This window comes from Balaenoptera acutorostrata, chromosome 16, assembly GCF_949987535.1.
Source record: "Balaenoptera acutorostrata chromosome 16, mBalAcu1.1, whole genome shotgun sequence".
NCBI classification, from domain to species: Eukaryota; Metazoa; Chordata; class Mammalia; order Artiodactyla; family Balaenopteridae; genus Balaenoptera; species Balaenoptera acutorostrata.
Genome location: NC_080079.1, coordinates 120,968 through 133,978, shown reverse-complemented (window position 1 = coordinate 133,978; position 13,011 = coordinate 120,968). Strand labels below are relative to the sequence as shown.

The 13,011-nt window shown below is 62.6% G+C and overlaps 1 protein-coding gene across 1 annotated transcript; it reads left to right on the top strand.

The window, feature by feature from the left end:
* Window positions 1-744: 744 nt before the first annotated feature.
* SCART1 (scavenger receptor family member expressed on T cells 1) lies at window positions 745-11,095 on the top strand. Its single transcript, XM_057531367.1, is given in 16 exon segments — window positions 745-811; window positions 2,657-2,974; window positions 3,613-3,909; window positions 4,640-4,859; window positions 4,861-4,946; window positions 5,355-5,660; window positions 5,805-6,181; window positions 6,183-6,241; window positions 6,273-6,517; window positions 8,372-8,402; window positions 8,404-8,504; window positions 8,507-8,662; window positions 8,825-8,893; window positions 8,967-9,281; window positions 10,222-10,295; window positions 10,823-11,095. Coding segments are annotated over 16 exon segments (2,994 nt in total).
* Window positions 11,096-13,011: the final 1,916 nt, after the last annotated feature.

Sequence of the window (13,011 nt, the reverse complement as noted above, 5' to 3'; positions counted from 1 at the left end):
CTGTTTTAAAATCCTTGTCAGATAACTTCGACATCTAACTCTTGGTATCGCCATCAGCTGATTGTCTTTTACCATCAAAGTATGGTTTCCGTGGTTCTTCACATGGTGAGTGATTTTCAGTTGTATCCTGGGCATACTGGTTGTGATGTCAGGAGACTCTTGATTCTATTTAAATCTTCTATTTCAGCAGGTGGTCACCCTTTTTAGGTTCAGGGTGTAGGTTCTGGGCTTCTTTCACGGCTTTAGTTGCAATGATAGTTTAGATCTCAGAGCCCATGCAAAGCTGTCCTGGGCTGTCTTGTTCTTCTGTGCTGTGGGGCTCCTACATCTTCCCTGCTGGTCCCCATGATGTCTGCTGTCACTGTGTCACCACCCACAGTGGGGAGCTGAAGCCAATGGCCTGGGTGGAGGGCAGGGCTTCACTGCTGCTATGGGCAGATCAGACCACCTGCCTGACTGTGGGGTCTGAGTGAAGCTACCCGTCAGCAGTTATCAGCCAGGAGGAAACCCACATCCTGGGCCCCTCCTGTCTGGCAGCACTCAGGGCCGCCAAGGCCATTGGCTGCTCAGCTCCCAGACGGAGAGACAGAGCCACGGATACGCTCTGGAAAAGCCCTTGCTGTCCCATTGGTCCTGGGAGGCCACTGGCAGCTCTGCTTCTGTATATTTGGCTCTGGACCGTGACCTCTGCCTTTGCCCCAGCTGAGCGGCGGGAGCTGGCTGAGGCCCTGGGACTGCGGGGCCATGAGGGCAGCTCTCTGGGCCTTGGGGCTCGGCATCCTTCTCTTCACTGTCAGGGCGGTCCCCACTGGTAAGTTTCTCCTTCCTTCATCCATGGAAGCTCCTGGAGGCAGAGGCTTCCTAGACGCTGAGGCCCTGGGGCTTGAGTACCCCTGTTGTGACCAGCTGTCTGCCGGGGTCTTGCTCAGCCAAAAGCAGGGGCACATCCTAGGGCAGGAGGGCACGTGGGCTCCAAATGCAGACCCCTGGAGATGCTTGTTCCCACCCTGATTGAACAGGTTCAGCCCCAGGGTGAGCCCAGAGCCCCAGCCCCACTGCCCGGAGTCCACAGCGCAGGGCTGGGCCGGAGCCCAGATGGAACGAGGGGGCACGGCCAGCAACTGGTCCCAGTGACCCAGATCGACAGGGGCTGCTGATGGATTCTGCAGGGGGGCTGCCCCCTCTCCTTCCTCTGGGGCAGGGCAGGGGGTGGGTGGGGGAGTGTGAAAGCTGGCAGCACCTGGCCGTGAGGGTGAGCACAGAGCTTGGTGCTGGGCATAGAGGAGAGCCACAGCCCCAGAGATGCCACATCGGGGGGGGTGGGGGGGGGCAGCTGGGTCCAGAAGCCAAGAGGCTAAGTCACGGGCAGGAGGCTGTAGAGAGGGGTCCTGCCAGAGGAACTGCGTGGAGAGGCTGGAGGTGAGAGTGAGTCCCGGGAATCTGCATGTGGTGGCATGGGCACTGTGATGAGTGGGTGAGTGTGTGAATGTGGAGCGTGGGCAGGTATGCGTGTGAGAGAAAGTGTGAGCAATCGTGTTCGTACACATGCCAGTGTGTGTTGGGGCTGGGGGTGGGGCAGGCGAGAGTAGCAGCGTGCAGTGCTTTGGAAACTGATGGAAGGAAATGTCACTGGGCAGGTTGATCCAGGGTCCAGCATGGAGGTGACCACGAGCTGGACCACGAGCTGGTCGGGGTGAGGATCTGGGTGGCGATGATGGAGGGCGTCAAGGGCTGAGTTCTGAAGAAGACAGTGATGCTGGTGGGAGGGGTCCTGTTTTGTGTTAAAATGGCAGATGCCGTGCACATTTATGTCCAGAGAAGAAGGGGTGGGGGGATGAGGGGGTGTGGGAGGAGGGGTGGCAGTGATGGATGAGGGCCCTGGGCGGGAGGTGCGAGGAATGTGCCTTCCTCTGTCCTGGGGGGGTGGGGGGGGGTCTTCCCTCTCTCTCCTCCCCCCATGAGTCCAGGACAGGCCCTGGAGGTGTTCTGGGCTGGTCCAGGCTGGGACATACCTGTCCCCGTGGAGGCTGTTTTACTTCCCCTGCATCAGCCCAGGATGCGGTGGCGAGGACAGAGGGTCCAGGGGCTGTGATGAGGTGGGGCTTGCCCGGGGCTGTGCAGGAAAGACCCAGGTGCAGAAGCCTAGAAGGGATGTGGTTAGGGGGATGCGTCCTTGGTCGTCCCGGTGAGATGGGAAGGTCAGGGGGCAGCTGAGACCCTCAGAGACCCAGGAGGTGGCCCTGAGGAAAGTGAGCTGGACGGGTGATGGGCAGCCAGGTGGGTGGGGTAGGAGTGAGCGAGGAAGACGGGGGGCTGCAGGGCCTCTGGTGGAAGCTGGGAAATGACCTTGGGCTGGAGGCTGGGGTGGGTGGTAGGAGGAGCCCGCAGCTTCAGGCAGAGGAGAACCAGGGGACTTCTGTGCCTGGGGGGTGAGGTCACCCACGACATGGGGGCTCCAGTGGGCCAAGGAGGGTAGGGGAGGACACTCGGGGCTGTACAGGGCACACAGGGACCCTGCCCCATCACCCTTCTGGGCCGCCCTGCCGGGGGGTGGGGTGCCCGGCTTTGCGCTGAGGCCTCGGAGGTAGCCCCAGGCACCCTCACCACCCGCTCGCTGCTCTGGCCGACCCCCGCCCCTGGCCTGTTCCGTCTGCAGGTGGACCCAGCGACCTGAGGCTGGCCTATAGGCACGCTCCGTGTGATGGGGTGGTGCTGGTCCGGCACGAAGGGGAGTGGGGACACGTGTGCAGCCAGGAGTGGACGCTGAATGAAGCATCTGTGGTCTGTAGGCAGCTGGGCTGCGGCCGTGCCGTGGGCCCCCACAAATACGTCCCACTGCCTGGAGAGGTGGTGCGGCCCTGGCTCCACAACGTGTCCTGCAGGGGCGATGAGTCCTCTCTCCGGGGGTGCAGCCTGGGGGCGTGGGCGCGGAGCCAGTTCCCCTACGAGTGGGTGGTGGTCGCTCTGTGTTCCAGTAAGTCATGGGCCGGGGGTGGGGGGGGGAGAAGGGAGGGTTGGGGGTGGGGCTTTCTGGTGGGGGCTCCAGAACCATCTGACCCCTTAAGACAGGCCAACTCTCATCTCTCCATTCCTCCTGTGTTAGGAGTCCTGTTTTTTGCTCAACAAATACCTTATTTACAAAGCAGTGCTCTGGGTACTGGGGTCGTAGCTGTGAATAAACCATACAAAACCCGGCTGCACGGGGTCTGCTGTCCAGGGAGAGACTGAAAGGGAACGAACCAGCAGGTAGAAGAGCGGTGAGGGGATGGAGAAGCAGGTGGGGGGGGGGCCCAGCGGCCGCGCAGGCATCCAATCACCGTTGCCAACGCAAATGCTTTCCCTGGAGGTCTGGAGGGTCTTCAGCTGTGTCTGGGCGCTTTACGTTCTGTCTCTGAGCTAACCCACAGCGTGGTTTGTGGGCCCAGAGCAAAGCAGGGACGCAGGTGCCTGTGCTGAAAAATCAATGAGGATGTTCCAGAGGGCGCCAACCCCCTGAAGGGAGGCGCAGGGCGGGTCTGGGCCCAGGGGGGGCGCCTGGTGGGCACGGCTGGTCACCGAGGCCGCGTGGCCAACAGAGCTTGCACCGTGCGCAATGACGCGTGTGCTTTGCAGACGGCACTTTCCGGGAGGTCCGGCTGGTGAAGGGCCGGAGCCCCTGTGCGGGACTCCCCGAAATCAGGAATGTGAACGGGGTGGACCGCCTCTGTGGCCTGCACCAGGAGGAGGACGCGGTGTTCTGCCGGGAGCTGGGGTGCGGCCTGGCGCTGCAGGCCCCCCGCCGAGATGGGGGCGTAGCCAGGAAGTACATGACCTGCAGGGGCAACGAGCAGACCATCCGGAACTGCAGACTGAACAACAAGTTCCGCGGTGGCTGCGACTTCCGGCGAGATGCCCAGGTGATCTGCTCAGGTGAGGCCGTTCCTCCACGCTGCGGGGGTTCAGGGACGGCAGGGAGCGGGGTGGGCGGGGAGGGCTGCCGCCGCAGGGTGGCGCCCTGCGAGGGTCTCCCGAAGGCCTGACTCTCTGTAGCTCATACCCACTTTGGACAGAGACCTAGAGGTGAGAGCACAGAACGGGGTGGGGTGGGCGCTCACAGCAGGTGCCTCACCAGCAGCTCCAGGTGTGCAGGACCCTGAGGTGCGGGCTCAGAAGCCCCGGGCGGGTGGGGCCCTGGCTGTCTGCAGCGTCTGTGCCGTTCTGGCTGTGACTGTTGTGTGTCCTAACGCAAGTCAGGGTTGGGTAGTGAGTTTCCGTCTCAGCCGCGTCTCTAGTCTGTGAGAGTGAATCGGGCCTCTTAGACCCTGGCTGTTTTCTGGGTGAAAATGAGGTAAACTGTCCACTCTCCTTGGTGCCCCAAGGGGGCAGTGCTCTGTGGCCTGAAGGGTGCCTCTGAGACCTGGAGGGCCTTGATGCCACTGCCTGGGCAGGCAGAGGTTGTGTGGCCCCTGTGAGCTCTGTTCTGGGTGGGGACCCGGCGGGCCTCCGGCCCTCAGTTCCTGCCCACCGATTGGCAGACCCACTGTTGGGTGCAGATGGTCCACTCCGGCTGGCACCTCTCAGGGCCCACGGGGGGGGGGGGCTCCAGGCTGAGCTTTTACCTGAGACACCTGTCCCTGCCAGGCTTCGTCTCCTCCCCCAGGACACACGGAGGCCCGGCTGGCGGGCGGCGACCACCCCTGCGCTGGGCGCCTGGAGGTGAGGCGCGGCCTGACCTGGGGCAGTGTCTGCGACGCCGACCTGGACCTGGCCACGGCCCACGTGGTGTGCCGGAGGCTGCAGTGTGGCGTGGCCGTGTCCACACCTGGGGGTGCCCACTTCGGCCGGGGCTCGGGGCTCATGTGGACGGAGGCCTTCCGCTGTGGGCAACGAGTCCCTGCTATTCCACTGCCCTCGGGGGCCCGGGCACCAGTGTGGGCATGGCCAGGACGCTGGGCTCAGGTGCTCAGGTGAGGCCAGAAGGGTGGCCTCTGGGGCTGGGCCCTTCCTCCTTCCTGCCAGCCTCTCTCTGTGACTCCCCCCACCCCGGCCCCGGGGAGGTGCTCTCTCCCAGCTCCTAAGGTGCCGCCCGCCAGGAGGGCGCGCACGTTCCCACTGAAGGAAGGGTTGCTTCTGCGGGTTGAGGGAGGGAGGAGGGGAAGGGAGGACTTCTGGTCATAGGGGGATGGGACCCCCAAGGCCGCACCACAGAGCCTGGCCCCCTCAGAGACGTATGAGCTGGAAGCTGAGGCTGAGGTGGGTGGGGAGCTGGCCAGAGCAAGGGCTCTCCGAGACCCTCACACCGGGTGTGAAAGGAAGAAACCGCTATGTGCTGGGCCTGCAGGTGGGGGGTCGCTGACACCCTCTCCTGTCCCCAGAGTTCCAGCTGGTCAACGGCAGCAGCGCCTGCGAGGGGCGTGTGGAGCTCCAGGTTCAGGGGGCCTGGGCGCCCCTCTGTGCCGCCCACTGGGACTTAGCAGATGCCACGGTCCTCTGCCACCAGCTCAACTGTGGCAACGCGGTGGCCACACACCCAGGAGGCCATTTTGGGGACGGGGACTCAACCATCTGGCCCGACGTGTTTCACTGCGTGGGGACAGAGTCCTATTTGTGGAATTGCGCAATGAGCACCCTGGGGGCCCCGGCCTGTGTCCCCGGCAACGCGGCCACCGCGCTCTGCTCAGGTGGGTCATTAAGAGCGTGGGACAGAGAGGGAGGCCGAGAGTGGACGGGGCGGTGCTGGGAGGGGCCGTCCTCTCCCCTGTACAGCCAGGGTCCCTCCCGCTGGCGCCTCGCTGGCGCCCGCAGTGTCCTGCCTCCCTCCCCAGGCCTCCCTGACGCCCTGCGGATGAGGGACGGACAGAGCCGCTGTGATGGCCGCGTGGAGGTGTCCCTGGCTGGGGTGTGGGGCCGCGTCCTGGACGACGCGTGGGATCTGCGCGGCGCGGCCGTCGTGCGCCGGCAGCTGGAGTGCGCAGGGCCTGAGCGAGCCTACGAGGCGCCGGCGCCCCGGCGCGGGGCTGTCCCGCTGGGGCTGAGCCGCGCGCGCTGTCTGGGCACCGAGACCCGCCTGACGCAGTGCAACGTGTCCGCGTCCCCGCTGGTGTCCGCGGGGGCGTCGCGGGACGCGGGAGTCGTGTGCTCCGGTGAGTGCGGGCCCGGCCCCCCATCCCCCTCTTCCGGGGGGTGGGGCGCGGCCGCCCTGACTTGGTCTCTCCCTCCGCAGGGAGCCGCCGGGTTCGGCTGGCCGCGGGGCTGGGCCGCTGTGCGGGGCGCGTGGAGGTGCTTCAGGGGAGCGCGTGGGGCACCGTGTGCGACGACGGCTGGGACCTGCGGGACGCCCACGTGGTCTGCCGGCAGCTGGGCTGTGGCCACGCGCTCAGCGCCCCAGGGGCAGCGCACTTCGGGGCCGGGGCCGGGCGCATCTGGATGGACGAGCTGGGCTGTGAGGGCCACGAGTCTGCGCTGTGGCGGTGCCCGTCGGGGGGTTGGGGCCGGAACGACTGCGGGCACAAGGAGGACGCCGGCGTCTTCTGCTCAGGTGGGTGCTGAGACCTGAGTCCCCTCTCAGGGCGGTTGGGTTTCCAGTGGCAGCGCTGTGTTAGTGCGTAAAATAACGCCCATGTGCTTTCCTCGGATTCCACGGAAATCTCCAGGGCTGTTCCCTTCCTGGTTTGGGAAACTTCTCCCTTCGCTGCTTCAGTGCCCTCTTGCTGCAGGGATGCTGCGTGACTAACACCCTCTCTTTGCACTGCGCTGGGGGGTCGGGAGGGGCCCTGGGGTGTGGTGGCGTCTGCTCCGCTGTCGCTGCTGGTCCTGGCGCAGCCCTGCCTGGGCTCTTTTTCCCCTGCTCGCAAGCTCATCTCACATCTGTGCTTGAGGGTTCCCTGCCTTGAATTCTTAATTTTGACCCATATTTTAGTGTGCTGGAGGACTTTTTCCAGAGTATTTTTAAGGCAGCGCACGAAGGTTGCTGGTGTTTCAGCTCATACGTATCTGAGGCTTTTTCGGTGGATCTTGTCTGGGTGTGATTATTTTTGATGCTGGGATTTCGTCACATGCTGGGGGCGTCAGGCCAGTCCTGCCTCCTCTGGCATCTCCAGGCGGCCCTCCAGGGCCGGGTGGGCAGCCCAGTGTGGCCTCTTCTCATTGATTTTGGCTCCTATTTTTGCTTTAGGAAAGTTTCCTTCAACTTTCTCAGCTGTCTCAGATGATTGTGTCTATTTCAAGCATCGCATTTCTTTTTTTAGTAACAGGCTCAGTATTTTGGCTCTTCCCCATCCTCTTAATTTATTGGGGGTGAGGGGGGGCTCTGCTCTTTTCTCATGCTTCCTGAGAAGGCGTCTCTAGGTGCTGTCCACATGGCTGCTTTGTTTTGCTGTCACTTCTGGTCTTCCTGTTCCTAGATGTACATTTTAACTTCCACTCTGTTTTCAGTTTCCTTGAAGTTGCTCCTTCCTCTGTGCCGCGGGCACTCGCTGGCTGACAGGCCTCTGCTGGGGGACTGGCTGTTGGCGGGGTGGGCATGCTCTGTCATCACGATTCAGCCTGGCAGCAGGGTTCCAAAGGTGGGAGCAGAGGCAGGCAAGGCACTCTTGAGGCCCAGGCGTCGAAGTCGCTGGTCACTCTTACCCCACTCATTTGGTTGGCCGAAGTCCCAAGGCCAGCCCAGATGCAAGGCTGGGAAATAGACTCAGTGCCAGAGGCATGGATACAGGCAGGGATCTTAATGGCCACTTTTGTAATCTATCACATATGTAGTTCCTTCTGTTGTTTTTTAAAGTTTGTTTTAATTAGTTACGGTCCTGTCAGATGCAATTCATATCCAAATTCCTTGATTTATCCCCGTATATGTATTTTTTTTGATGAATTACAGGCCCTGTGACATAATTTTAGAGGGTTGTCTCATACTGCACCATGCGGTGATATTATAGTCTACTTACTACATCACTCTTTTGTTGGACTCACACTGCTCAAGGGTAACAAGACACTGCTTGGGCACTGACCAGCCAGGGCCAATGCTGTCTCCAAACTCGGAGATTGGGCTAATCCCTGTTTTTGAATTTTTGAGTATTTATAATCACTGCTAAATTGATCATGTTGTGCAAAAGGGTTATTCTGTATTTCGAGTGATTTCCAAGGATAGATTTCTGGACAATCAGCTGATGCCTGCTGACTAAGGTGTTACAACTGGGGATTAAATCTGGTTACCTGTGGTCAACTGCTCCCATCTTTGGGGTGGAAATGGATGAGAATGTGGGGTCGATGTGAGGTGGATGCCAGGGGCTCGCTGGGTCAGATGCCCTTGCTTGGCATCGGTCTTGGTGCTGGGACCCCCCTGCTTTTGGCCTCCTCCTTCAGAGATTTCCCTGGCCTGAGTGTGCTTGTTTTCCAGGGTCAGTGGCCCTGAGGCCGCGAGGCCGGGCGCTGTGCTGGGTGGCTGGACGTGTTTTACAATGGGACGTGGGGCGCCGTGTGCAGTAACGCCCTGAAGGACACCTCCTTGTCCATCATCTGCACGCAGCTGGGCTGTGGGGAGCAGGGCTGGCTGGAGAACAGGCCCACCCACACTAGCCTGGGCACCTCTTGGGTGGACAACATCCAGTGCCGCAGGCTGCAGAACTCCACGCTGTGGCAGTGCCCCTCGGCCCCGTGGCACCCGCGCTCCTGCGCCCGTGGGGAGGAGGTCTGGATCACCTGTGCAGGTGGGCTCCGGTGGTCTCTGGGGGACCCGACGAATCATCCGCAGGGGCTGCCATTGACCCATGGGGTCACTTGGGCTCCACAAGCTTCATTCTGAGGCTTCTCAGGGCATTTACACTGGGAGGGCCGCTGTTTATTCCAGTAGGATTGTCGGAGATATCGACACAAGATTCTGGGGAGGCCCTCAATTGCTCCTCGACCGACAGCTGCCCAGGTAACCCTCCCACCACGTCCCTGTCCACTCCGCATCGGGTCCTGCCCCGTGGTGACCACAGCCCCATTTGCAGAGGAGGGGGCGCTGCGCGTGCGCAGGGGTGACGACCGCTGCTCAGGCCGCGTGGAGCTCTGGCACGCCGGCTCCTGGGGCACCGTGTGCGACGACTCCTGGGACCTGGCGGACGCCGAGGTCGTGTGCCGCCAGCTGGGCTGCGGCTGGGCTGTGGGCGCCCTGGCAGGGGCCGCCTTCGGGCCGGGCTCTGGGCCCGTGTGGCTAGACGAGGTGGGGTGCCGGGGCAGCGAGGCGTCCCTGTGGGGCTGCCCCGCAGAGCCGTGGGGACGCGGAGACTGCGGGCACAAGGAGGACGCGGGCGTGCGCTGCTCTGGTGAGTGGGTGGGGCCTGCGGATCCCTCTGTCCCCTCCGTGGGGGTGGGTGGGTAAGTAGGGGGTTCCTGGGGGCTGGGGATGGGGTGCCAGGTTGGTACCTTTGGAGGTCCCCTCCACCCTGGGTGCTCCAGAACCCGGCCCTGAGGCTGTCCGACGCCGGTCCCTTGGGGCGCTGGGGCACAGGCTGCCTTCATGAGCTCTGTCTCAGGCTGAGGGGCTGGGATGCTGATCCGAGGGGCTGCGTGAAGGTCTGGGCTGCCTTCAGCCGAGTCTGGCACTTGGATCCGGCCCATTTCTCCTGCAGGTGACAGAGGGTCCCTAACCCTGCCCCCAGCATCAGGTACATGTGTGCTTCCTCAGGCCTCAGCTCATGTCCTCCTGTCCCGCCCCACCCAGAGGGGCCCTGCAGGGGGCTCTGCCCCACGGGTGCCCTGGAGTCTCCTGTGGATGCCATGCCTCAGTCAGCCCCTCCCCTGGCTGGTGGGCGGAGGTCAGGAAGCCCAGGACCACCGTGCTGGAGATGCCCTTCTCTGAGGGTCCCCCTGTACCAGGCGGGTGGAGATCCCAGGGAGGGACAGCAAGCCCAGGCCCTGCCAGGCCACTACTCTGGGCCTTTCCCTTGCCTACTCGGGGTGGGGGGTGGTTGCCTCCGCTACACTGTGTCCTCTTAGATACTGGCTCTGAGTCCAAAGCAGTCAGGACCCTAAGAGCTGCCCTCCTGGCCCCTCCCTCCCAACACCCTCCTGGCTTCAGCCCTGTGACCTCGGGGCCGTCCCTGGGGGAGGAGCAGCACAAGGCCCATCTCTTCTCTGGGTGCCCCTCCCCTCCTGAGAGGCTCAGGTGGTCCAGCCCAAGGTCACAATACCCCAGGCAGCGCAGGCATACAGGGAAGACCCCACCTCTCACTGTTCTTACAGGCCGTCCTCTGGCCCCTCTAGCTGCCCTCAGGGCCGGGACTCTGCCCATGACCTTCAGCCTGGTCCTCGGCTCGCTCCTGGTTGTCATCTCACTGGTCCTGGGGGCACAGTGGTTCCGGGGCAGAGGAGCCTGCGGGGGTAGGTGGGCATGGTGGGTGGGGTTAACACCGGGCCCTGGGGCTGGGGAGGCTGGTGGGGGTGCTCTGAGACCCTAGCCCACGCAAGTCCTCTCTGTCCCCACCCCCCGCCTCTGGCCTGTGGTGACTTCCTATGAAGTAGACCCATGAGTTGTTGGTGACAGGGGACCCTGGGCCCTGCTCTGCTTCTGAGAGGGGCCGGATGGGAAAATCTGCAGTCCCGGGGCTGCCTGGGTGGGAGAACAGGGCGCCAGGTGTATCCGGATCCCTCTGTTGTCAGTGTAGCTGGGGACCTCTCCCACCCAGGACCTGGTGTGCAGCACGTGGCCACTGGTGGGGGACATCGCTCTCAGTGGGGACCTGTGGCAGAGGAGCCCAGGGTCCAGAGGGCCCTGGCACGCATGAGACACCCCACAGGGGCCCTGCAGGCGGGCTTAAACTGCTGGGAGCGTCTCTGCTAGAAGGTTCTGGTGCGGCCTTTGCAGGTTCCGGAACGTGGGGACCCGCCCTCGGAAGGTGTTTGTGAGGACGTTGGAGCTGTCCCCGTGGGGGAGGAAGACGAGGGGCCTCGAGTGTCCCGGGCCCTGGTGCTGGGAGGGGAATATGACGACCCTGGGGAGCCCGAGGAGGGGGACGCGGACGAGGGGGCCCCCCTGAACGCCACGGGTGTGCACCTCTGCGCCTTGGCGTCCCCGGCGCTTTTCCTGCTGTGCTGCCCCTACGCCCAGGGCTCTGCTCCAGCCAGCCCCTACATCTGAAGACCCTGAGAGCCACCCTCCGTGTGTCCGTGACCCTCACTCCTGTCACAGGCTTGGCGTTAGGACACTTGGTCGTCCCTTCCAAGTTGTTCCTTAGACTGGAGTCTTCTCATGGGTAGACTTGGAGTTTCGGGAGGGTCCTGGATTTTTATTTGGGTTTCTTTTCGCGGCTGCGCAGAGTCCCTCCAGCGCCTTGTCTGCGGTGGCGGCAGGGGCTGAGCAGACAGGTGGGAGGAGACGCCCCCTCGCCTGCCGCCCAGTCCTTGTCCGACCCTCTGGCCTTGCGGTGCAGCAAGAAGCCAGGGCCCAGAAGTCCTGGGGGCTCTGAGGAATTGCTGAGCATCCCCAATGTGTGTCTCTCTCTGTCATCACAGGCAGGGCTCCTCACAGCCTGGGCCTCCGCACAGCTCAGTCTGGGAAGGAAGACCCTGGCGGCCTCTGCCCTGGGACGTGCTGACCACGAGCCGACCAAGGGGGACATCAGCGAGACCGGGAGGGGGAGAGGCCAGTGTGCCTGGGGGCTTTCATTTTCTTCGTTTCTTAAAGAGAGTTATTAAATCTTTCATCCATAATTCATCTCAGACATTCCTCAGACGCCCACCATGGTTCAGGTTCTGTTTCTGGTCCTGTCTCTGCCTTGCCCTGGTCTGAGGTGGGCTCTGAGTGTCTTCAGCTGTCTTCACCCACGGCCTCTTGCCCGCACAGTTCTCCCGGTGTGTGCGTGTGTGTGTGTGGGGGGTCCCTGATGAACCAGCTCCTGGCCACCCATCCTTTCATCTGCAGACAGTGCTCGATCTGGCTCAGGTATTGTGCCAGGATCCCCAATACTCACAGCTGTCCTGCCCTGATGCCCCCACCAAGCCCATTGTGACCACACCTCCCTGACCACAACCCCCATGCCCACATTCTCTCTGGGAAATAAGTTTCTCTGCATCCTCTTCCCTGTGTGGATCTGGTATCCATTTGCAAATGACCAGGCCCACCCATATCTGGATCTTTCTGGACTCCCACTCTCCCATCTCAGCATCCTGGGAAAGACCAGGTTTAATTCTCCTGTGATTCCCTCCTCTGCAGGGTCTGTCCACTGCTGCCATCGATTACCACCTACCCCTCCATGTTTACCCACAGGGTCTGGCCAGCCTGTTGTGGCCACCTCTGGTGCTGGGCCCTTGGAGTCTCTCTGAGCACTGCCTCTCACCTCCCAGCCCTTCCCCTGTGCCCCACTCCCCTGGCCTGTAGGAGAGATGCTGCTTGTGGTCTCAAGGACCACGAGGCTGGAGAAGGAGAATGTGAAGGTCTCTCTTGGACAGGAAGCCCTGATGAGGGCGATGACCAGGGTAATGTGCAGAGAGGCTGGACGGGGCCTCTGGGGTGAAGTGGAGTGAGGAGGGCAAGTCACCAGTCTCTGGAGCAACTCCTGACAGAGCCTTGGGGGACAAACGGGTTTCCTGGACAACTGAGCCCACCTTGCACCCCTCTGCACGTTCAGGGCCTGCCCACTGGCTCCCAAGAGTTGGCCAGCCTGGCTTGATGGTGCACGCTGGACATCCCCGGGGGCCTGGGATGGGGGAAGGTGTGTGTGTGTGGGGGGGGTCCCTGGGGTTGGAGGAAAGAGTGAGCTGGCAGGAAGTGAGGTGAGGGTGTGAGCAGAGTAAGGGTGTCAGCCCAGCAGTCAGAGAGGGTTGGGACTTCGGGAAGGATGCACCTCCCCTTTCTCAGCATGGCTTTCCCTTCGCCTACCCCCGGCATCCCAGCTGCATCCCCATCCAGAGCTGCGTGCTGAGCTCTTTCCCGAGGGCTCCCAGCCCTCTCAGTCCACTTGGAGGGTATTGATTAGGCATGTTGGGAGTGAAGTGCACTGGGGATACCACCGGTGCCACTTCAGGTCCCCGTGCCCCTGAGGTCCTAGCTGGGGG